At 42.9% G+C, this 25,606-nt stretch overlaps 1 protein-coding gene across 1 annotated transcript; it reads left to right on the top strand.

Moving 5' to 3' along the window:
* The first annotated feature begins 4,019 nt into the window (after positions 1-4,019).
* On the top strand, positions 4,020-15,743 carry LOC147611485 (RNA-binding protein Y14A-like). Its single transcript, XM_086784576.1, has 4 exons — positions 4,020-4,536; positions 4,897-5,033; positions 15,035-15,180; positions 15,342-15,743. Exons 1-4 carry the CDS (start codon positions 4,245-4,247, stop codon positions 15,388-15,390), a joined length of 624 nt encoding a protein of 207 aa, XP_086640702.1. The 5' UTR covers positions 4,020-4,244; the 3' UTR covers positions 15,391-15,743.
* Positions 15,744-25,606: the final 9,863 nt, after the last annotated feature.

Here is a 25,606-nt window from a genome sequence, read left to right as displayed (position 1 = left end):
TGCATCTTTTGCCCATTGTATCCCTGTGATGTGATGAATGATTTCATCATTTAAACTGAGTGCGATGAGTCCTAATGCTTTCTCATTCTTGCTCTTTCCCTCATTTTCCCCACTCATCTCTGGGCATTCATCTCTTCCTTCAACTAGCCCCCCCCACAGATTTTTCCTCATGAGCAAATACATGATTTTTGTTTACCATGTATAAAACTGCTCCCCATTAAATTTCGCTATGTCTTGTGCCGTGCTCATGATGATGTGAAGGGGGTCTTACCTCTTGATCCAATTTCAAGATTCAAGGGCAGTGTCTACCCTTTTACAACTCAATCTGGTGTTTAGGTGATGATTATTACAACAGATTTATCAGCATAAATTCACCAGAAATTACATTAAACCAAGGGTAACAAATCTGTAATGAATGGTTGGAGTACCAAACCATCTCCGAATTCACCAGAAATTACATTAAACCAAGGGTAACAAATCTGTAATGAATGGTTGGAGTACCAAACCATCTCCGAATTGCAATCCGAAGTTATAGGGATCTGATACCCAATGGTTAATTTGAACCCTCAATTGCACCAAAACACAGTGATTAGTGTTGATTAATTCACTGATTAGCAAAATAACATCTATTGTGTGTGCAAAAAATAGAGTATGCGGGGAGTCCAGATATGGAGCCTTAGAGTTCAAATGAGCTCAACCCCTTTCAAGGCCAACAATAGCAATTAGTCTAGTAGAGGATTAAGACAAGAAACACAAGATTTGACCAAACATTGAATGCTTAATTTCTGTTTTACCAAAGTCACCCTGATTTGATGGAGAGCTTAGATCTCACTGTAGACTTGATGAAATCAAAAACTGTCTTCACCAGCTTGTAGAGCACCCTTGAAAACCCCTAGGGCCAAGAGGAATTAGAGCAATGTCTTCTGTGTAAGTGTAGATCTGCAGTTCTCTTCAGAAAACTAGCGCTGGTGAATTCCCGAAAATTGCAGCTCCAAGAGGCGGTTTGGCGATTCGCGTTGATGGGCTGGAGCATAGGGCTTGTGGCTATGTGTGGCAAAAGGCTTGAAGGCTATTGTTAAGCTTGGAGGGAGATCAAGCCCCTCCACCAGCTGGGGGTACAGAAGCTCTTTGAATGAAGAAAGAGGTTAAAAAAACTTGATTATCTACTAATCCTGATTAGTTAGGTGATTAGTAAGATAATGGGCTCATAAATTTGATGGATTCTACTAAGCTCTGATACCATGTTAAATTTGCAGCAATGTGATGAGCTATGGTGGATTAAATGCTAGAATCAACATCATTAGAAAAGAGATTAGATGATAATTAAGATGTATTGAGCAATTAACTAATAGCTTAATGTAGGCATGGATAATCAAAAACCAGCAAATTCTCATTAGGCGAGTTTACATCCAAACATCTAATCCCACTGATCTCTCCTTGATTCACTCCACCTCTTTGCTTGATTCTCTCCAGCTCTTCCCAGAATATCTCCACACCTCCTAAATCTTCTCATGCTACCCTTTATTCTCTCCTAGTAGATACTTCTCACCTTTTCACAGCTTCTCTCTCATTTACAGATTCTCTTTTACAACCTCTTGCTGCTAAGGGCTTGTTCCCGCACACACCCTATTCACTTGTATATTTCAACATGTGTGTGTGTTGCTCATCTTGAATCTTGAACTTGCTCTCTATTTAAAATAAAAAACTACATTACACTATACAAATTTTGTAATATGTACGTGCATCCATGTGTGCTCTACATTTGTGTTTGTGGGTGTATGGGTTTGTTACTCATCTTGAAAATAGTCTCATCTTGAACTTTCTCTCTATTTAAAATATAAAATACATTATACATGCATCCATATGTACTCTACATGTATGTGTGTGGGAGTGTTTGTGGGTGTGCGTGTGTGTCACCATATGTGGCACTCTCTCTCTCTCTCTCTCTCTCTCTCTCTCTCTCTCTCTCTATGATTCACAGTACATAAAATAGAAGTTCCCATAGCTATATTCAAAAAACATAACATGGGTAGCATACATCTTGAACTTGCTCTCTATTTAAAATACATTACACTGTACAACTTTTGTAATATGTGCATGCATCCATGTGTGCTCTACATGTGTGTGTGTGGGTGTGTGGGTGTGTGTATGTGTGTGTGGGTTTTGCTCATCTTGAATCTTGAACTTGCTCTCTATTTAAAATAAAAAACTACATTATACTATACAAATTTTGTAATATGTACGCGCATCCATGTATGCTCTACATGTGTGTGTGTGTGGGACTGTTTGTGGGCGTGTGTGTTGGGGTGTGTGTGTGTGTTTGTGGGTGTGGGTGTGTATTGCACAGGATCTATACATCGCAACTCAAAAGGGAAACAACCCCATGACAAATAAAAAGAATGTAGACTTAGAACCCTCTGTACAAAAGATTCCTCAATTCCCACTAGAAAAAAAAAACAAACCTATTTGAAGTATAAGTGACCGTGGCTATAAAAAAAAAGAGACATACATGATACATCTCTCATGTTGGGAGCCACTTGAAGAGTTCATAAGGATGGATTGTTTAAAAGGAATGTTTGCGTTAGAAAAAGGTGGTACTTTGAACCACTTACATTTTGAAATGGTTGTAAGCCTTATGGCGCCATCACTCATAAATGTAAGTGGTACTTTGAACCACTTACATTTTGAAATGGTTGTAAGCCTTATGGCGCCATCACTCATAAGTGTAGGCAAAACTATCAAAAGATATTTAGGCTGGGATTTGTTCAAACCCCAGTGTGGTATAGTAATGTGTAGAGGATATTAAAATGCACACATTTGAAGGGATGATAGGATACTATATGAAAGATTTACATAAGCCTCACTTCAAGTTCTTCTTGCATAATATATCTAGGAAATAACAAGAGGGTGTCAACTCTATGCTCTTTATAGACAAGCACACCTGAAAAACAAAGTATGCTTGTCGCCTGTAAATTTGTTTGAACGGGTATATGGATACATGGACAATTACATAGGCGTTAACTCTACACTCTTTATAGACAAGCAGACTTGAAAAACAAAGTATGCTTGTCGCCTGTAAATTTGTTTGAACGGGTATATGGATACATGGACAATTACATAGCAAACAAACTAGGTGCTTCACTACAAAGTACTCTTCTCAAAATGGTTCGCACGGGAAAATACCACCCACCAACTTCATGGATCATTCCAATGGTATGAGCAGGACGAGGTCTGCTGCTGCTGTTTGGAAAGCATTGAAGCTCCCTCATCTGACCCAGTGCATAGACATTGACGAAATCTTCTTTGCAGATACTCCTGGTTATAGATACTTCAATCCTCTACTTGCACAATACAATAGAGAAGATGATGAAGATGATGAAGGTGAAGGTGTTGATGGAGGACAAAGCGATGAAGATGTGCATGGCAACCATAATGTAGAGCTGGGTAGTCGTGGTAATCCTATTGTCATTGATGATGAGCAAAACAATCAGTCTCATAAGAAAACTATTCTGCATCCTATCTTTCTGTTTGGGAAAGAGCATACAAGTTTAAAAAAGCAATTGTGGATGAAGATGAGTTTGTTCCGCTCTCACTAGAAGTCTGTAAATTTGTGGGCCTCATCTCGAGGAAGAAGCTTGCTTCCTGTAGATTGTGATTTTGCCTTGTAATAAATTGGTGTTTTCGGCTAGATTGGGTTTTTGGTATTAGGTTTATGGCTTGTACTTTACATGTCCTCATACTTATAAATAGAAACAACTATTTTCATCATGCTTATTTGCAAATTCTTGTCGTTGAATGTTGAATTTTTCATTCATGGCTTACTTAATTTATTTGCAAGTTCATTTCGTGTTTTATTTTTTTTTAAGTTCGTGGCTTAGTTTTTAAATCTTGAATTTATAATTATCTCCTAAATTTATCTCGTACTAAGGTTATTGGTAAACTTTCAAACCTTGGTATAAGAACCCTATAAAAACAACTTAATGTGTTGGAGTGAATAAATAAGCACCCTCAAAAATTAGTTGTGAATAATATTATAGTTTCAAGATTTAGTGTCAAGCTTTTTCACCATGGCAACACCCAGCTATTGAGGGCTTGAGACTGGAATCCAAGATTCCAGAGACAGGTGCAGTTTTAGAGAGCTGGTAAACCATAATTCGCAGAATCCTACAGAACCCTAATCTGCAGAAAAAACCTAAAGTCGGCAAAAGCCCTAATTTTGAAAAGGATTCCTAGTAAAGTTGGCAATGGCGGCCCCGGAGGTGGATGCAGTGGATTTTGAGCCCGATGTGGAAGACGATCTCCTGGATGAGGACACAGCTATGGAGGAGGGAGAAGCGGCCCCGGTCCCTGCTGCCCCCAAGCTCAAGTCCACCATCACGGGAGGCACCGCAGGCACCTCGCAGACTGCTGGAGGAGCCCCCAAGAAGACCAAGGGCCGGGGCTTCCGCGACAGAGCAGACCCGGAACGTTCCAACCGATTTGCTGGAAAAGAGTTCGAATCGCTCTTCTCAGATGGCGGTCCTGGACCACAGCGCTGTATCCCCCCCAACTTTTTCTTTTCCTGCACAAATTAGGGTTTACCTCTGCTTGTAGAAAAGTGAGAGCAAAGAACTTGCTTGCGGGGTAAACCAGGCATAAATTTTAATTGTTCTTGCACCTAAAATTACGGTTTAGAAGAAACTCATCTTGCAGAAGGACAATGATTAGGCTTACTATTTCTTGCAGAAAATTTAGGGTTATTTCTCGAAATTAGGTTCTATAAGTGCTTGCACATATGAGCTACCATAAAAAATTGTGTCAGCATCATAGTATGTGAATGTATTTGCTGAGTGGATATATTTAGGTTTTTATGAAGTTGGGTTCGTATAATGTTGTCCCTTAATCCATATTTCACAGCCATTGAAGGATGGATAATCTTGGTCACCGGGGTGCATGAAGAGGCGCAGGAGGACGATCTACATGAACTATTTGGTGAATTTGGGGAGATAAAGAACCTGCATCTCAACTTAGACAGGAGAACAGGATTCGTGAAGGTACTTTTTGTCATCTTCAAGAGAAAGAGTATCGCATCTTAACGTGTTGCCAACATCAGTAGTGTTTTTTATTGGGTCTTGCTTGGACATTTGATGAGCTTACAAATTCAGAAACACTTATTTAGGAAAGAAAGTGCGGTAGCTAACACAAGCTCTAGCTTTTTGCGAGGAGCCTATAGAGCATTGCCTTCTTGAACATGACAATTGGAGGGTCTGTACGACACTTTTCAGACACACAAACAGCATAGGTTTCTTTTGATCCCTGAAGGCGTCATTCTCGTCATGTTGATTGCATAGAAACTGGCTAGCTCTGTGTTGTAAGTCTCTTTATGAGGAGAAGCCGTGTTGAGAATGAGTAGCATAGATGCCCACTTGGACACATGGGATGGGCCATATATGGCCAGATGGTGAGTGGGAGAGTGCTTAGGTAGGTTTGACATCTTGCCAAATAGGCAACATGAAACTGCGGGCATTGTAACGCAGCTGGTCCAAAACACTAATACTTAATAGATGATCTACACCGGGGAGGTAACGGGCTGACTCCCCCCCCCCTCCCCCCCCCGGCGGCGGAATTCTTATATTCCACAAGAGTATTTAATGTACAAGCTTTGACGCTGCCATGCATCAGATTTCCATATGCATGAATCAAACAAAGATCCTGATCCAAGCCACGAAGCAAGGGCAGAGGACCACTACCACCCCAAGTCACTAAACAAGGAGGAGACCTCCAAAGCTTCACACCATGCCTCGTGTGGATCTCTTAGGCCATGCTCTAGTTGCACACAAGAGCAAGGATACCTTGAAACGGTCCCTAGTCTTCAATCTTTTAACTCCAAGATCTTCCAAGGGGCCTCCATGCACTATCAAATGCCTTCATATCACAGGCCTTCTTGATTCTTCACACGTCTTTGAGAGCCTTCTTATGTCTTCATGAGCCTTCAAGTGCTTTCAAATACATGTTTTGCTGATTTTTAGACGATAAAACCCAATTTAAGGTTTTTGCACAGGTCGTACAGCTTGCCCATTCAATTTGACAGCCGATTTTAGACGACAAAACCCGATTTAGAGTTTTTGCACAGGTTGTACAACTTTCTTGTACAATTTCACAGCTGTCCCACAACCCGCCAGTGTCAAATCCCCATAGGATCAGCTCGTAGAACGCTCCTGGTACAAGACTCGAAACCTGCAAACAAACCAAACAAACATGAAGAGGGTGCAGGCCTGACCTACCTCCCAACCTTGACAGCCGTGGGCGAGCCCACTAGTCTTGGTTGTCCCCACCGAGCCATGAGCTGAGCTAACTAGATGGACGTACCGACCAATCTCTACCTCGTGACGTCCCATACCGCCACGAAGCGCGCGGTCCTCGAGACTGCTACCGGCCTCGGCTGCATAAAGGAGGTGCACGTCTGCACTAGATCCAAGCTCCTGACCGTAGAGCTCTCACAAAGACACGCGAGACTCTATGAACTAATGACTAACCTTGGCGACCCTTTTATAGGCTCTTGGCCGGTCATCGGGCGTCCACACTTGGGCACCCGCCCGTCCATACTTGGGTGCCCGTCCGTTAGTTTATCCCTAACTCAGCTCGCCAATTAGCCTGCCTAGCTCCAAGCTTTCCCAAACCTTGAAGCTAGTCTTAAAATGTGTGTGAGCACTCTTGTAAGTCCCAAACCAACATTTGGGCATTGCTTTTGGCCCAATTTTGGTGACCTACAAAACTCCGACCACTTTTTAGAAGGTAGGGTCATACACATGGGTTGGCAGGTAGGTGTCTTAGGCTGCCAAGGTTAGTCATGGCAATGCTATCAACCCAAAAATACAAGTCATACAACTATGAAATCTCTAAGTCAAGCATGCACACCAAGGTTGCATCCAAACGCAGTTTGGATAGGATCCAAACGTTTGAAACGTTCCAAACGTTCACTAACGCAGTTTGGATAGGATCCTATCCTAACGTTTCCAAACGTTAGTGAACGTGGGAGTTTGATTAATGTAGGTTAAAAATTGAAGGGCGAACGCACGTTAGCATCATGTTTTTTTTCTTCTGTTTCTTACGTGCGTGCGGCTCGCTCTCTCTTCAGCCGCGGGCGCTCGTGGGCTGGTCGTGTTGGGCTTCGCCGCTTCTTTGGTCGTGCTGGTGCTCGCTCATCGTAAGTTAGTCTCTCTCTCTCTCTCTCTCTCTCTCTCTCTCTCTCTCTCTCCGCACAAGCCAACCCCTCTCTTTCTCCCTCCTGTACTCGCTCAACTCTCTCTCTCTCTCTCTCTCTCTCTCTCTCTCTCTCTCCCCGCCACTCACTCTCTCTCTCTCTCTCCCTGCCACTCTCTCTCTCTAGACTCTCTCTCTCTTCCGCAAGTCTCTCTCTCCCTCACTCTCTCTCTCTCTCTCTCTCTCCCCCCTACTGCAAGTCTCTCTCTCTCTCTCTCTCTCTCTAGACTCTCTCCCCCACAAGGCTCTCTTTGCTGCACCTCCCCGGACCCTTACACACAGGCTGAAATTTTATTCTTATTGTGCTTGAATTTTGAAATATATTTTAAAACTCTCGAGTCGTGACTCGTCTCGACATTTCTCCATTTTCTTGATTGCTTTTTGTGCACATGCCATAGATGCCTCGTGCACCGAGTTCCGTAAGGGCAAGGCACACCATCATTCAAGGCACACCCAACACCCCAATGGGGAAGTTGGGCTGCAGCATAGAGGTGGCTTTTCATGGCGGGCAGGGCACGCGTATGTTTTTTCGGAAGGAGGGCTGGCGGGCTGAAGCGACAGCATATGTTCTCTCTCTCTCTCTCCCTCTTTCGCTTGGCATACGGAGGACTGGATTGCTCATACACGTTGGCTTCCTCCTTTGCACAGAGGCGGCTGCTGGACAGAGGACCACACGTGGGCTGGTTCTCTACAAGGACAGCAGGCTCTGCAGGCTTTTGACGGGTTGCAGAAGGGAAGGTGTTAGGTGGCTGCTGGACTGGTTGCAGGCGGACTGAACAGCCGCTGCAGGTACAGATGTCAGCACGCCATGCTCTCTCTCTCTTTCTCTTGGCAAACGAGTGGCTGCAGGCAGCACTGGACAGAGCAGTGCATGCTTTTCTCCACGCACAAGGGGAACTGTAGGCGGCTGCTGGACAGAACAGTACACGCTTTTCTCACGCGCAAGGGGGATCGCAGGAGAACTGAATTTGCTCTATCTTTCTCTCTCTCTCTCTCTCTCTCTCGTGAAAAACGGGCAGTTTTGCAGGGAGGGCTGGTCAGGCAGATGCAGCAGAGGTACGTGCTCTCCTCTTGGGAGGATTGGCGGGCTGGTTGAGCTGCAGATGGTTGTAGGAAGGGAGGCGCAGGACTGCAGGTCCCTGTCTTTCTCTTTCTTCGCCAACAAGTCGGGCTCAAGGATGTACACAGCCGGGACTGCTGAGGCTGTCTATGGGCTGTTTTGGTTGGCTGCAAGTACAGGTCACCTGGATGTGTTTCCGGGCATGGAAGTGATGCAAGCTCGCATGGGTGCATGTTCATAGAGCAGATTGCTTTCTTCCCGCTTGAAAGGAACAGAGGGACCTACAGTTTTGGGCATATTTATGTTCCAGATGTTTCAAGAGGGAACAGGTAACCGGATGTATGCCATTGTTGGCATTGTTTTTGAATGGAGCTGTGAATGGTTATGTATGGAAACAGGATAAAGGTTTCAATGGGGAAACAGGATAAAGGTTTCAATGGGGAAACAGACCTATGGGTTTCATGTGGAAACATGTCGTAGTTTTCTCGAGGAAACATGTGTTTATGGTTTCTCTAGGAGATAACATGCAAGCAGTGGGTACAACAATGGACACATGTTTGGTACAGTCTTGCTCCTGATTGGACAAGGGTTCGGGAATCCATGAGTGAGATGGATAGTACCCTTGGAAGGCAGAGAGGGTTGGTACAGGTGTGTTGACTGTATGATATGATCTGTTGTGATGTGATTTCTCTTTTGGAAAACAGTTTGGAGTCGTCGTTGTGATGTAGGAGCACTGGATGTGTCAGTGTCAAATCCCCATAGATCTTCTTGTAGAACGCTCCTGGTACGAGACTCAAAACCTGCAAACAAACAAGCAAAAAGGGGGTGCAGGCTTGACGCACCACCCATCCATGACAGCCGAGGGTAAGCCCACACACTTGGCTGTCCCCACCGAGCCACGAGCTGAGCTAACTAGGTTGACGTACCGACCAATCTCTACCTCGCGACGTCCCATACTGCCACGAAGCTACCCTCACGGGCCTCGAGACTGCTGCCGGCCTCGGCTGCGTAAAGCAGGTGCACGTCTGCACTAGATCCAGGCTCCAGACCATAGAGCTCTCACAAAACATGTGAGACTCTATATGACTAATGACTAACCTTGGCCACCCTTTTATAGGCTCTTGGTCGGTTATCGGGCGTCCACACTTGGGCGCCCGCCCGTCCATACTTGGGTGCCTGCCCGTTAGTCTATCCCTAACTCAGCTCGCCAATCAGCCTGCCTAGCTCCAAGCTTCCCCAAACCTCGAAGCTAGTCTTGTGTGCGTGTAGCACACGGTAGATACACACTGTGCACATGACATACTCCCCTTCCTCTAAGAGCTCACTAAAAAGCCAGGGTAATCTCTCTGAAGAGTAGTCAATGTCTCCCATGTAGCGTCCTCCTCAACATGATCCTTCCACTTGATCTTGTATTCCGTGATAAGCGTATTACGCAATCTTCTTTCATGAAATCCAAGAATCTTTTGAGGTTCGTGTTGTGGAACAAATGTCATGTCTTCGACATCTATGATTTCTTGAGGAGTAACTAACTAGTCTGTTCCACCCAGTACTTCCTTCAGTCTACTGACATGAAATACAAGATGAACTTTCACATGAGAAGGCAAATCCAGTTCATATGCAACTGAACCAATCCGTCGTGTAATATGAAATGGTCCACAGTATCTAGGGGATAATTTCGGAGATTGACTTGTCCGTAATGTCTCGGAATCTTTCGGAACTCGCAAACATACCATCGTTCCTTCAGAGTACTCTCTGGGTGAACGATGTCTATTAGAATAAAATCTCTCTCGGTCTTGAGCACTTCTAATAGATTCCTTCGCAACTTGTAACATTTCTTGCATATCTTGCAAAAAATTACGTGCTGCATCATGCTGAAGTCCTGAGAATCCCACTGTAACACAGGTGATCGAGGTTGGAAAAAATACCAGATAAATCCCAATAAATTTCCTAAGGCTTCTAGGATGTTCTAAATGATGCACAGGCATATGAATGCATATTATGCAGGATACAGAGTGCTTTCTGATGTAAACCCTAAGGCTTCTACTGACTCTACATGCATGAATGATTCTCTTAACCGAATGTTAGAGTCCAATCCACGAATGAATTGCTCCATCTTAGCCTGCTCAGATAACCCTAAGTGATGTGCTAGGCTTCCTCATAGTCCCGTCTTTCTGCTTTTTCTCTTTTCCTTCGGGCCTCGTCCTCTCTCCTTTGTTGTTCCATCTGAAAGAAGAGGGAGATGCTGTTGGAGGTGTAGAAGGACGTGCTGCTGCTGCTGCCTCCAAGAGTTGGAGACGCTCCATGAGCAGCTGGTTCTGAGCTCTAAGAAGAGCTATGGTGTCTGCTGTAGGCGGAAGAACAAGGTCTCCTTTGGGGAGACGTCTTCCGGCTGATGAGTACTCTCTTCTGTAGACATGATGCTGAAGGCGGTGGTCGTGCCGGAACGCAATCTAACCATCCAAGGATGCCCCCACGCTAGGATATGGTGTGTGTGGACAATCTGAATCTGATACCAATGTGATATGTAGAGGAAGTCTTTGTAATCCACTTTAATACTTCAAACTTTAAAAAGATATGAGAGAGAGAGATGAGAACTGTACACCAGATTGGGTCCCGAATTACCCACTGAAGGGCCCCCTATCCCGATAACGAGATAGTATTTGCTTTATTTCTTTAGAGAGAATGACTGTGGACTGTAGATAAGCCAAACGCAAGATCTCGGAGGATCGGAGGTTGGCTGAACTGTACACGGCTATAGAAACACCTCGATGAACTGATCTCGAGCCTATGCACTCTTCCCAAAGAGAGAGAGAGAGAGAGAGAGAGAGAGAGAGAGAGAGAGAGAGAGGCAAGATGGCAAGAACTCAATCGATACTCATTACTTTGGCAAGAATGAAATACAACCCATGACCTTGCTTTTTTAGGCACCAGGGTGCCCTTATCTTTAATTCTCTTAATAAGAGGTGGTTCACACCAAGGCTTTAAACCTTTCACACCACTAAGACTCCGATTATTCCAACATGGGACGCTAGGATCTACAACGTCACACGTGTAGTTTTACTGGCCCTTAATGAGACAGATGTTTTAGCTTCTGATAGGGGTAGATGTCTAGGACTATGTGGTGATGTGTTGACTGGTGGGAGTTATACTAGTTCTACCTACGCCCAAAACAGCACTTGGCGTAATTTTGCATCACGATTACCTTGACATAGTGTTTGAGAGGAACTTGAAGTTTTTTGGTCATTCGATGATTGACTTTGAGTTCTGGCTCACGGTGATTGTCCTCAGTCTTATCAGGGAGCAGAGAGGATATATCATCCCAATGGTCGAGTTTGCCTACATGAGTACTAAGCATTCAACGACTGGTTCCAGTTCGTTTATGTTATGTACGAATGATAGATCCCCGGTAACAATGTGACTTCAGGGTATCCGCCGTTAGAGATTTCTTTACGGATACGTAAGAGATACCGATCACTGCAGGATTCTTTCATATGAGCTCAGGGTAGAGCGCAGTCTTATGCTGGAGGAGTGTTTGTCGAGGAAGTTTTCCGAAGGAATGCTTGTGTATTGCCCGTTCATAGCTAATCTTGAGCATGAACAGTAGAATCCCTAATTAAGTCAGCATTTAGAGCATCATCAATAGCAACATAAACATAAACATCAACGTCAACATCCACATCATCATCATCATCATCATCATCATCATCATCATCATCACCATCAGCAAGGATGGATGGGAACCATGGTTAGTTAGTACGAAAGGTACGATACGGTACGGTACGATAAAATACGGTACTAATTGGTACCTTAAAATTTTTTGAGGTGCGGTACGATATTAGTACGTTTTTAAAAAAAAATACTTCCTAAACTTAAAAATTGTAGACAAGAAGTTACAAAATAGTAGAACCATGAACATAATGTCATCATGCCATTAGAGTACAAAATTGCTACAAAAGGATAGGCCAAAAACTCATGGCATGGGCGACCGCCAACATGCGTCCATACATGATACTACATACTACAATACATCATCGATGGGCTAGAAGGAGATAGATGCCCAATGCCTAGAGAGCTATAACATATCAAAAGTCTACATCATCACCAACATCTCCATGATCATCAACATGATCACTACTAGAGTGTCCATCAAGAGAGTTCTCTGAAGAGGACTCTTCGAAGGTGGACGAGACACTCTGGGGATCATTCTCGCTAAGTAGGTTGCCATCATCATCAAACAAGGGCTCTCTAGGCAGTGGGGTATCATCATGAGGGGGCAATGGAATATCATCATGAAGGCGGGGATTGGAGCTCGAGGATCCCCGCCTCACATATGTGCGAAGGCCACCCTTTGCCGATGCCGAAGGCGGAGGCCTATGAACTCCAACTGCTCGGCCCCGTCCATGCTGACTCCTGGTGCTGCGAGTATGTGCTGCCACAAGCTCACTATAGAGCTCCATGAAGATTGCCTCCTCCTCCTCATCAGGCAATATGATCGCTTGCCTAATATGGCAATGGCAAGTGCACACGCTCCTGACAAACAGCTCCCTATAGGCTGCAAAGGGCGATGAATGGCTCTCTAGAAGACTAAAATTGCTCCACGCAACAACAACAACAACAACAACACAAAAAAAATCGTACGGTATCGTACGAATCCGTACGGTACCGTACGGTACGGCAGGTACGTACGGTTTCAGTCGTACGGCGTACGGAACTAACCCTGATGGGAACCCTGTCGGCAGCCAGCAGGAGTCCAAGCAGCCAGTCGACAGCAGCCATAAAGCACAGCATTTATCAGGAAAAGTCCTGAATATTTAGTCCAAGGCTGGCCGACAACAGTATCTGCTGGCTGACCAACATCTTCCACATATAAAAGCATACATCATTTCAGTCATGACATTCAGTTCATTCATCAGTTCATCAAGCATGGAAGTCATTCAGAGTTATGTAGGGGCCAGAGTGCAACCCCTTTGGGGCTGACCAAGGGCCTAACCATGTACAAGCATTCAATCACCTTTTTGTACCATATTAAATACAGAAAACCTTGAACACCAACTATCTCTCTCTTCTTCTCTCTCCTCTATCTTAATCATGTTTAAATCAGCATCTTGTTCTTAATCAGGCTTAGGGCTGTGGATCAGTACAACAAGGCTTCCGTGCATGCAACAAGATGGGCAATGTGAGCTGCAACAATTCCGGATTCATTTCCAAGAGTGGAAATGTCTTAGGTTATGATAGATACCTAACGCTAACCACATGGTTAGTGGGGCCTAATGTGGGGTTAGGGGACCTTGAGGATTAGTGCAGCAGGGGGTGAATATGGTTCATAAGTGTTATCCCATAAGTTACAACTATTTATGAGTCAATGGCTATTTATAGGTTGACTGAGGCTATATAAGTGGTGTGAGCGTATTTGTGTGGATGACTGTATGGTTTTGTATCCCACCAGTGTGGTCGGATGGCGGGAGGCTTGGGACATGGTCCATGGAAGCCTTAGCCCAAGGCGGTTATGGATTCAGACCTACGGTTGGGAGGTGAGCTAGCTTGCACTCCTTTTACTAGGTACTAATCTTGTTGCTTGTGTTTAGGGAATCTTACGATGTGCTTGGCGTGTGCTTTTTGTTACTCTTTCCAACCCTTCTGATGTGTTGTTGCTGGCTTTCCATCATCTGAAGAATCATTTATGTCAATTCTGAAGACATTTCCAGCATGTATGTCATTTGGAAATCAAGGAATTCATAAGCTGTTTCCTCCAAGTATTGCTTATGAGGCAGATTTTTTGATGATCTTCAAGTTGATTCTTCCGCAAAATAGAATAATTTTTTGGTGTTTGTATGTAGTCTAGTATATTGTCAGGCGGCAAAGAGAAATCCAAGTGTTGTTAATCAAATAACTTTGAAGCACAAATGTTTCTTCTGATCCCTAGGGCTAGATTTGTTGCAGGGATGAACTGCCACAAAAGGTAGTGTCGTCATGCATATACATTATTGATAAAGCTCCTTTTTGGATAGCGGAACCTGTGCTTTAGTTAGCTTATGATTGGGAAAGCTACATGTGCAATAGCAGACGAAGGGTTTTTTTTTTCCAAATTCCTCTTCTCTTCCTGCTGTGGACAAGTGATAGCTCTTGAAAGCACCCTTTATTGCTGCCACCCATAATTGGGCTATTGAAAGTTGTAGATAGAATGCATGTGGTTGTACAGAGGGAGACAAAGCTTAGACAATGAGAAATCAGGCTAGGGTGCTATTTAGGATCTTCAAGATATCTCTGGTGTTTGCTGAAGACGTTATGCTGCAAGAGGATACATGTTCAGAAAAATAGCCTTGGACTCAGGCTCTTGTTTGTTCAAAGCTGATTACTGGTTTTGCTGAAAGATGCACAATTTCTGATGTTGCTAGGTACAACTACTTTGAACAGGGTTGCATCATAGGATCACATGCATGATGCAAAATAAGAGCATATGGGTAGACCAATGGCGGAACTGGTTTGACCAAGCATGATCAAGCTCATGTTTACTGCATGCTTGTAGTATATCTAATTACTAGTGCGTTGCTTTTTTAAATTATGCTTTAAATGATGCATGTGCTCACATGCCTTTCTGCCTTTGCTAACACACTTAAATAGTGTTTTTTTGAGGAAAAGAATTTGCTTACATGAAGTGTTTGGCAGTTTGTGGTTGCAAAGCAAAGTGTGCTTTTTGGTAGCTCTCTGACATTGTGATACTCCTGTCTCCAGGGTTATGCTTTGATAGAATTTGAGAAGAAGCAGGAAGCGCAAGCCGCAATCAATCAACTGAATGGTGCAGAGCTCTTGACCCAGACCGTAACAGTGGATTGGGCTTTCAGCAGTGGGCCTCTTCGGCGTCGCAACGCTAGAAAGAGGTGAGGATGATGGCTCACTTGCACAGTTTACTCCATATAACATTTTTCATGGCTAACATACTCAGCTGGGAGTCATTATCGAACCATCATGTATGGCTAATGGATGTAATTATAGCTGTTAACAATAGACGTTAGCTAAATCTCTGAATTAATTTTGACAGGTCTCCCCGTGGGCATCGTTCACGCAGCCCAGCAAGAAGACGTTATTAATTTTGCTTGTGTACATGTGCAGCACGCAGCTTTGGCATGCATCTGCATTGTTGCAAATGATATTTTGACATTTGGTGTGACTGGGGACTATCTCCTCCTTTGAATGTCTGATTCTTATGTAGGGAGAGACCTGAATGTTTAAACTTTGATAGCTATGAAGTGTATATGCAGCTGAGTTGTTTATTGGTGTGCACCAGCAAACTTATCACTCTTTTCCTAGGCAGCCACTATCTTACCCTGTGGGCAGTGTCTGGGTTTTGGAACCAGAAGGCTAATCAGTGGAACAGTCATGTGTTGTTTGAACTACAGAAGTACATTGTGTTTTTGCAATTTGATTTGAACTTTTACATGCATTTTAAAAGTCAGTGTCCCATTTCAACTGTTTTTTAGTGCGTCTCTTGGTGTCAATCCTGATGAAGTCGATAAAAAGTTGCACTTGTTGAGGTGTTGACTCTTCTCGCACAATAAGACGATGGGTGCCTTTTGAGGTCTACGAAGAAATGCTTGAGGAAGTTCTGCATTTGTGTTGGGTGTTACTGAACTGCACTCTCAGGAATAAAAGCATGAGTGTGTAGACAACACAATGTGCATAGGTCTTTGATCTCACAAGTGTCTATGTATGACTTTGGCGGGTTTTGGGATAGGTTCACGATCAGCCTTTTTGTGAACGATCATCACTCTTATTAATTGTTGCATAGGTCTTTGATCTCACACAAGTGTCTATGTATATGAAACAAAAACAAAAAAACACAACCTTGAATAAGAGAGAAAGGGGTTGCATGAAAAAGGGTTGGAGTCCTCCTTTCAAGAAGAGAAAGGCTAAGTTTAGGTTTGAAGCATGATGGAAGTGGGGCTGCTGCCCAAAACTTCCATCATGCTTCAAGCTCTAGCTATGCCATGGTCTACAAAAAATGGTTTTTTTTTTGTGTTGCTTTCCACTCAGCTTTAGATTCACACCACCTTGCCAAAAGTGTACTTCTAAATCCCTCTCTTTCTCCACCACCAACAAACTGAAAAATCAAGTGCAACACATGGTCGTACAAAATTAGTTTTTTTGAGCCTTAGATTTAAGGATATAAGAGGTGAATGGAAATTCTAAACGTATTGTCTACACAGTGGTATGTCTTAGCGGAGGTAGTACATATAGGTGGCGTCTTGTATATGTGTATGTTGCTCCATCTGTAGTATTATATGGTAGTGATGTGTGAACATACCTAGGATCATCGGGGTACTTTTTCTCACTACTATGAGGTTTTTTTTCCCATGCGTATGTATATCCTCTTATCTACTCATTTTGGGGTGTATAGTTATCTTTTTGTATCATGTATACATTTGTTCATTCTAATCTAGTGAGGTGTCCTCTCAAGCTTCTCTATCTTGTGTGTGCATTGTTGCAATCCTAACCCTAATTCTAACAATTGGTATCAGAGCTAGTTTCCTTGACACTTGATCTAGTAGTCTGTCTCTTTCTTCACGATCTTTTTTTTTTTTTGGATCTCTGATTGAGATATCCTCTTAAGAAAAGAAGGTGTATACTGTAGTATGTTGTATACAAAGTATACAACATTTTTGGGGTTCGCGGCACGATTCGGGCACGTTTCAGGCACCGCAAGGTTTCTGCAGACGTTTTAGAGGCATCATTTTGGATTGGTTTTGCTCGATTTTGGGTGTTTGGCTATGTAACAGCAAAGATTTGGTGTGTAGCAGTATCTACAGTGTCTTTAACAACATCGACCATCATACTTTCGCTATTATCTACTCTGTGTTAATTTTCATACACTTGGCAGCCATCCGGGTTGCATTCAGTGAATACCGACAATGTGTTGAAAGATTTTGCATGTGGACATCACTACTACCAGCCATGACTTTCTAATTCAACATGCTGTCTGCTGATGACAAACTTGATGGGACTAACTACCCATTGTGGTTCTATATGATGAGGCATGTATTGGTTGTTAAAGGCCTTTGGAATGTGGTCAGTGGTAGTGAAACTCGTCCTGTTTCACAACTACTAGTGTAACCAGGTGTTGCATGTACATTTGAAGTAGAATCTGATACAGATGTGGCTCCTCCACATGCACCACCAGTACCTCCCACTGCTGTTAAAACGAGATGGGATGGAAGAGATGCATAGGCACATGCATTGCTTGTACTTTCAGTGAAGTGAAGCATTATTCCTCATATTCGGTCATGTAAGACTTCAAAACAGGCATGGGATGCCCTTGCTACATTATACCCAGTGCGCAATGAAGCACGTGTTGTATGGAGTCACTCAAGGGACACTTTCTTGACCAAGATTAAAGATTTTAAGGAGCAGCTTGCTAGTGTGGATGAGATATATCCTGATAGTACATTGGTGCCAGCAATTCTCAATGCATTGTCGGATTCTTATCAGAGTTCTGCCTCTACCCTTAGACTCATGATCAAGGGAAATCCAAATGCCCTTACATTTGATGAGCTGGTTTCAGTACTCTTGCAAGAAGAGCAGTCTAGGCAAAACATATCTAATATGCGAGTTGGTGACCAAGCTTTTGTTGCTAATCAGAAAGGCAAAGGTAAAGCTTCTTCGCATGGTGGCTATAAACCAAAATCAGAATCCTCAGGTAAGGATGCAGAGAAAGAAGGTGATAAACCTAAAAAGAAGGGCAAAGTGTCACTATTGCAGGAAACCATGACACTACATACATGAGTGCAAGAGAAGGCTAGAGAAGGAGAAAAAGAAAGAATCTGGCATGGCTGTGTGGCTGATGCATCTGCACCAAGTGTAGAGAAGAAGGAATGTGCAAGTTTTGCTCAAGATGATTGGGCATGGACTGTACATTGCAGTTATGACCCTTTTGTTCATGATGTATGCATGTCAGTGGTAGAATCGCATGCTTGGTACTTTGACAGTGGTGCTAGTAAGCACATTACTTTAAAAAAAGGTTTGTTCTCATCTCTGGAATCTGTCCCAAGTGTAGGAACCGTCACATGTGCAAATGATTCTTTATGTCCTGTGAAAGGAGTTGGTAGAGTTGTGCTCACTGTTGCAAATGGGGATGCATTTACTCTTTTAAAAGTTTTATATGTGCCAAGCATTAAGAAGAACTTGCTATCAGTTTTAGCCTTAGCCTTGTCAGGCTTGATGGTGAAATTTATGGATGACAGATGTACACTTCATGATAGAAATGATGGTTATTCTATCATTGCCTTAGGTACCTTGTTTCATGGCCTATATAAGATGGATGTATTTGAGAAGCTGCAGCATGATGCTTGCTCAATCTCTACGACTCGTGCTATGAGTGATGCAGAATTATGGCATGCACGATTTCGCCATCTGAATAATTCCAGCTTATACATAGTGATATATGTGGTCCTATGAGGACACCATCTATTGGGGGATATCTCTACTTCGTCACTTTTATTGATGATTACTCTAGATATAGCTGGGTGTATCCATTAAAGCAGAAGTTAGAGGTTTTTATGTGCTTTAGGCACTTTGTATCCATGGCTGAAAATGCATGTGAATGTAAAGTTGGCACCCTTCGTTCAGATCGGAGGGGGGGAGTATATGTCCAAGGAATTTCATGTATATATGGCTGAAAAAAGCATAAGGCATTAATGTACAGTGCCATACACACCTCAGCAAAATGGTGTGGCTGAGAGGAAGAACAGGTCTCTCATGGAGATGGTACGATGTATGGTGAAAGCCCAAGATTTACCTGATGGTTTTTGGTTAGAGGCAACTATGTGCACAAACTATGTGTTGAACAAATGCCCCTTGCAGTCTAAAACTCGTTATATGAAGCTTGGCATGGCATGAAGCCTTCTGTGGCTCATTTGCGTGTTTTTGTTGTCTTACTTATGCTCTTGTACCTGAGCAACAACACAGTAAGCTTGATGAGATAAGGCAATTAAATGCATATTTGTGGGATGCAGTTTAGAAAGCAAGGGATATAGACTCTTACCATCTGGCCACAAAGCGGATTTTGGTAAGTAGAGATGTTTTTGTCGAAAACTTAGTTCAGCCCATGCTTTCATGCAAAAAACGACAGAATGTATGCTCACAGGACATGTTTGATTCGCTCCTACCTTTGTTTAATGGAGGGCAGCCATATATAGAGCAATTGAATGCTCAACCAAGTGCTGAAATTCAGCCTTTGCAGGTACAAAATTAGCATGCAAATCAGCCTTTGATGAGGAAATTATTGAGGATGTAGTGGATGAGGAGAGAGCAGCCATAGAGGAATCTAGGCGTATGCCAAAATGGCTTGTGCAGACATTGAGGGATAGCAAGTTGGCAGCTCCTTTACTAGCCAGAACTCGTGCAGGTTCTCATCATGCAGATTATTCTCATGTGGATCATGTTCTCATTTCTACTTTATGTAATAAGGAGGAACCTGTTTCCTTTGAGGAAGCACATGCTGATGATTATTGGATGTGTGCTATGCAGGATGAGTATAACTCTATACTCAAGAATGACACCTGGTATTTGACAGATCTACCTCATGGTAAGATGGCCATTGGTACTAAGTGGGTTTACAAGTTAAAACGCAAAGCAGATGGTAGCATTGATCGCTACAAGGCCAGTCTTGTCGCAAAGGGGTATGCCCAACAAAAGGATATTGATTATAATGAGGCCTTTGCACCCATATCTCGTATGACTACCATTAGGTGTGTACATCATGGGTGGAATGTACATCAGTTGGACATTAAAGCTGCATTCTTGAATGGTGATTTACATGAGGAGGTGTATATATCGCAGCCTCCTGGTTTTGATGTGAAAGGAGAAGAGTCTAAAGTATGCAGGTTGAAAAAGACTCTTTATGCCTTAAGCAGGCTCCTAGCGCATGGTATGAGAAGATTCATGCATACTTGGTTGCAAATGCTTTTTGCAATAGTCCAACAGAGAGTACCCTCTATGTGAAGAGGAATAAGGACACATTTTTGGTCATCGTTCTATACGTTGATGACATGCTGCTCATGGGACCCGATATAGATCAAATTTCAGCCTTTAAGTCTGATTTGCAGTCATCGTTTAAGCTGTCAGATTTGGGGCCCTTGCATTATTATTTGGGAATTCAGTTTATGCAACACAATGATGGCATTATTATGCTGCAGTCTAAATATATACAGAAGCTATTGAAGAGGTTTGAAGACTGTAAACCTGTGGCTACACCTCTGGACACAGGTATTCGATTTAGTCTTCAAGATGTAGGAGACTCTTTTGATGCTAGTTTGTATCAGCAGGCTGTTGGATCCCTTCTTTATGTATGTAACATGAGGCCAGATATACACTATGCAGTCTCACAGTTGAGATTTATGCATAGCCCAGGTACGAAGCATTGGTAGGCTGTCAAGCGGGTTTTTCGCTATTTGTAGGGCACTCAATATTTTGGATTGTTTTATCCAAAGGGGGGTGAGTCACAGTTGCATGCTTTTAGTGATTCAGATTGGGCTGGATGTTATGATACACGAGTGTCCACTAGTGGGTTTTGCTTTCACCTTGGTGATTCACGTATATCATGGCTCAACAAGAAGTAGCCTACAGTGGCCACTTCGAGCTATGAAGCTGAGTACAGGGTAGCTTTTACAGCTACAGTTGAGTGTGTGTGGCTCAGACGTCTTATGGTTGATTTGGGTGTTGTTTAGCACTACGATTTTCACTGACAGCAGCCAAAGCACATTAGCAGAGGAACCCAGTGTTTCATGCTTGCACTAAGCACATTGAAGTGCATTACCAATTTGTCAGGAAAAGACTCTCTGCAGAGCAGAGATCAGCTTGGTCTATGTGCCTACACATAACATGGAAGATTTATTCACGAAGGCTCTTCCTCGTGAAAAGTTCCAAGCTTTCCGTAAAGCTTTGGGATTACTGCCTTTCAAGATTGATCGGCCATACCCTGTACATGTTCACATTATCACTCCAGGGAAGATTTGTAGCATTATATGGTAGTGATGTGTGAACACACTTAGGACCGCCGGGGTACTTTTTCCCTCACTAGGAGGTTTTTTCCCTGTGCGTATGTACACCCTCTTATCTACTCATTTTCGGGTGTGTACTTATCTTTTTATATCTGGTACACATTTGTTCATTCTAATCTAGTGAGTTTGTGTGCTCTCAAGCTTCTCTATCTTGTGTGTGTGCATTGTTGCAACTCTAACCCTAATTCCAACACCATACTCATATACATGTTAGAGTAATTTAGGATCCATTTAAGCTTCAATAACAAAGTGCAAGTGTGAGTTTAACAGTATCAAAATGGATAGTGAGCAATAAATTTGTCTCTCTCTCTCTCTCTCTCTCTCTCTCTCTCTCTCTCTCTCTCTCTCTCTCCCAACCACTCCGTAGGTTAACTCATTCTGGCTTGCCCAACCTACTGTAAGCTACTTTGCCATCTTACCCACGCGAACGGATACTTCTATGTTGTAAGATGCTTGAACATATAAAGCGGCCTTACCATGCTCTTAATGTCAAATAGTAAAAGTCTACAAACTTAGTGTACATAGTTGCTTAGGACTAGTATAGAGACTAGACCATTTTAAGTTTGGCGAGCCTAGTGTAAAAACTAGTTATTTGTATATGTGTCATTTTTACAATAAGCAATACACAATCATTCCCTTGCAAATAGCTCATTTGTGAGCTCTCCTTCTTTTCTCTTCTTACTTGCTTGTATGCTTTTGAATCTTGCTTGATCAAAGACGGATCTCTTCTTGTCTCCATCTAAGCATTGAGAGCTCTCCCTTCACTCCCTTTAGCAAGGAGCATTTGGGTGTGACAATGGAGTAAGAACGCGATGAACAAGCTAGTGCACCCACACGAAAAGTTATAGATTGCAGCTCTAAGGCAAGACCCAATGAGACATGCTTTGGCAAGGCTAAGGTAAGATCTTAACTTGAACATATTCGGTGCTGCTGTTGTTGGGGACTAGCCTAAGGCTTAGCTCCATTTTTTCATCCATTCTAAGCTATTGGGATCACCCAATATTGCTGGGTGTTGGATAGGAGGTCACACTTAAAAGAACATATAGTTTTAGAGCATTGGATGTTCTTGTTTCTTGATTTTGATTTTTAATTGAAGTTATTTTGTATTAGGACAATCTATGTTCATATGCTAGTTGCACCTCAAGCACGACATACACATCTATTTCCATGAAAAGTTATGGTTTAGTGTGTATAAATCATAAAAGTATACAATGTCTAATGTTAAGGCCTAGACATCAACAATTTTGTGCTCATTACTAGTGCCATGGGAACCATGCCACAACTTAGCATTGATATTAGGGAAACCTGGCACCATAACCTATGCTCTCAGCACACCGAAGCAACCTCAAGCCCTACCGCCCATACCAAATTCTTCTCAACCAATGCATAATCCAATCCTGTGCCCAATTATCAAAACCCTATACCGTGAGGTATATATAGATGACCACTGATGTTGTACTACCCACCTCCACTCTATTACCTCCCAACCGGTTCCTCTTGGAACTGCACTAGTACAACAGTACTCGATGACTTTGCCAGCGGACTCCGAGAGTCCAAAACAAGATAGATATGAATCATATGGATACCCAAAGCAATACCCAAAATATCCCCTAGCCATTGACTACACCTCTTGGTTTGAGCCCATAATGCAACAAAGAGCGAGCGATCTCAACAATATGGCATGTAGGCCACCTCTTTAATGTTTTCATTATAAGGGTCCACACTGTGTTGCTGAGTGCCCTCATAGAACCATCACACCTAGTGCCCTAACTCCATCCTTGAATCTAGTTCCAAACCCCAATGTCATTCCATATGGAGGCACATGTTACAAGTGTGGATTTGAACATGCTTTGAAGGATTGTCCCAACAAAGTGACCACCACCCTAGTGGCTACAACATTAGCCACTTTGATGAGCCTTAACTTGTTAAGTGTACAAGGTGAACTTATTCATACATTCCCCCATAATGCTATCACACAAGGCTTCAAACCAAGTCGAGAGCAGTTGCCAAGGAAACATCCAAGGCAACGAGAAACAAGAAGGCTTTGACCTCTAAGCAAGTAACCCAGAGCTAGAGGTGCAAGTCCTAAAGGCTACATCAGCCCCTAAAAATACTAATGAACTAGACCCAGGGGCCCAAAAGAAGACGACCTCAAAGAGATCATGGAAATGCAACACACGATCAATTGTCAAGGGCAATGATATCGTGACCATTGAAAGTGGTTCAGATGATAGATCCAAAGCTACCTCCCTCGCTCGGCAGAGATATCTCGTTTAAATCAACTCTTCCCAAAGAGAAGAAATTGATTGACTACAAAAACCTTCCAAGGAAATTCAAAGAGTACCCTAACCCCGTGTTGGAGAAAGGGTGAACAAAACAAGCCCAAGGGCTTGTAAGGAAGGTGCAAGCTAAACTAGAGCCCTTGAGCAAGTAGTCGAGTATGAACCAATGACCTTGTGCCTGAGCTGATCCTTGATGATCCCATCCCAAAACCATTTATATAACCAATGAGGTAACCTCAGTACTTGCCAAATGCCTTGAGCGTGACCATCGTAACCATTCTAAAGTGGCCACAAAAAGATCCAATTTTGGATTCTCTGTCTTGGAACTAATCCGACCAGATTTCGCATTGCTAGATATAGTGAAGGAGGACTCAATGGGAGATGAAAGTTGGCCTTCCATGGGTCATCATAGTCACTAGAATATTTTCTCCAATGTGATAGGTGATGATTTCATTTTGACCCCATTCTAGGCACCACTTCCTAGGGAAGGATCAGCGCACATCCCCTACACATTGGCACATCCTAGTCCGCCTTCGAGTGAGTATGAGCTAAGTGAGCATGAATATCGCACAAGGGACATAACAAGCCTTACAACCTTCTTATTGTCTCAGAAGTTTAAGTCATCTTGATAAGTTCTCTTTTACAAGCAACTTCTTGACTTTAGAGAGAATTATTTGACTGGGGATGAATGGGAATTTAAGAGCTCACATAGTTGAACTTGAACCTCAAGAAGAGGAAGTGTATGAGTTGTGCCAAAATGAGTGCTCTCCTTTCGTACCCAAGAAGAAAGGACAAGGTGGGACAGTACTTCAAAAGCGATGGAAATGAATGCCATGTTACTTGTCATTTATAAAGGAATGATGGTCTCCACAATCTTGGATGGTGGTGTTGGTGTTAGAATAATCACCAAGGATTGCTGGGAGGCCTTGGGAATTTTGCCACTCATAGGCACAAACCTCGTGGTGGGGTCAAGCTTATTGACAGGAATATAGCTAAACCTTTGGGTGTCCTTTAAGTTGCAAAGATTAAGATCTTCAGCTAAGAGTCCACCACACATTCTTGGTGATGGATTTTCAGAGAAGAGGGTCATACACCATGACCCTCAGAGGGCCTTACATGAGAGACACAAGGTTGGTTTACGATTGGAAACCGATCACATTTATGTACGTAAGGATAACTAGGTCTTGAAAATACACTTAAAAAAATAGTAAACTTATCCCATGGGGAAAGGTATTCTTGCCAATCACTAAGGACTAGATTCACATTCTTACAACCATGAATGCTCTTCCACTTGGGACAAGGTCTACATGATTGGACAGTGTTGAAATCACATCCCTATTTGTGCATGATGATGCATTTGAGATAGAACCAACAGTAGAACGAGTGCACCTTGAGTTAGAGCTTGCTTAAATAGACCACCTAGCTGCTATGCTAAGATGTTAATCTCAACTAGAGCTGACACTCACAACGTGCCTGGGTGACCATTACACATTTACATCACTGGCGCGTTTGTTGGTAGCCGACAGGATGGATATTCATTAGTGATTCTACAATTGGACTACACCTATATAGTCCACCCACTACTGTTACCGAGATATAGCATACTTATCTTGCCAACAACTAACCTATTTAGCATGTTCACATTATGGACTGCTTGTACATAGTACTCTAGTACTTATGTTAGGTTTTTACTTATCTTTTAAAGCCTTATTTTGAGAGTTAAAAGAAGAAGATTTCAGCCTTCCATCTTTGTGTATATGTTATCTATTGTTGTGTGAGTGTGTGTGTGTGTGTGTGTGCTTGTAAGAGCTCAAGCTCTCTCTCCTCCCCCAATATTTTAATGGTATCAGAGCCTGGGTCAAGCTAACGAGTTACAAAGGAAGCTATGAAGACAAAGGAAGCAGTACATGGGCAAAAGCATAATCATCGTTTCCCCTTCTTGTTTAGGTATATGACACCCCTTAGGAGCT

This window comes from Cibotium barometz, chromosome 47, assembly GCF_041138505.1.
Source record: "Cibotium barometz isolate CiBa-2024 chromosome 47, ASM4113850v1, whole genome shotgun sequence".
Classification (NCBI taxonomy): Eukaryota; Viridiplantae; Streptophyta; class Polypodiopsida; order Cyatheales; family Cibotiaceae; genus Cibotium; species Cibotium barometz.
The sequence above is the reverse complement of the archived record's forward strand: the minus strand, read 5'-3'. Positions and strand labels throughout refer to the sequence as shown.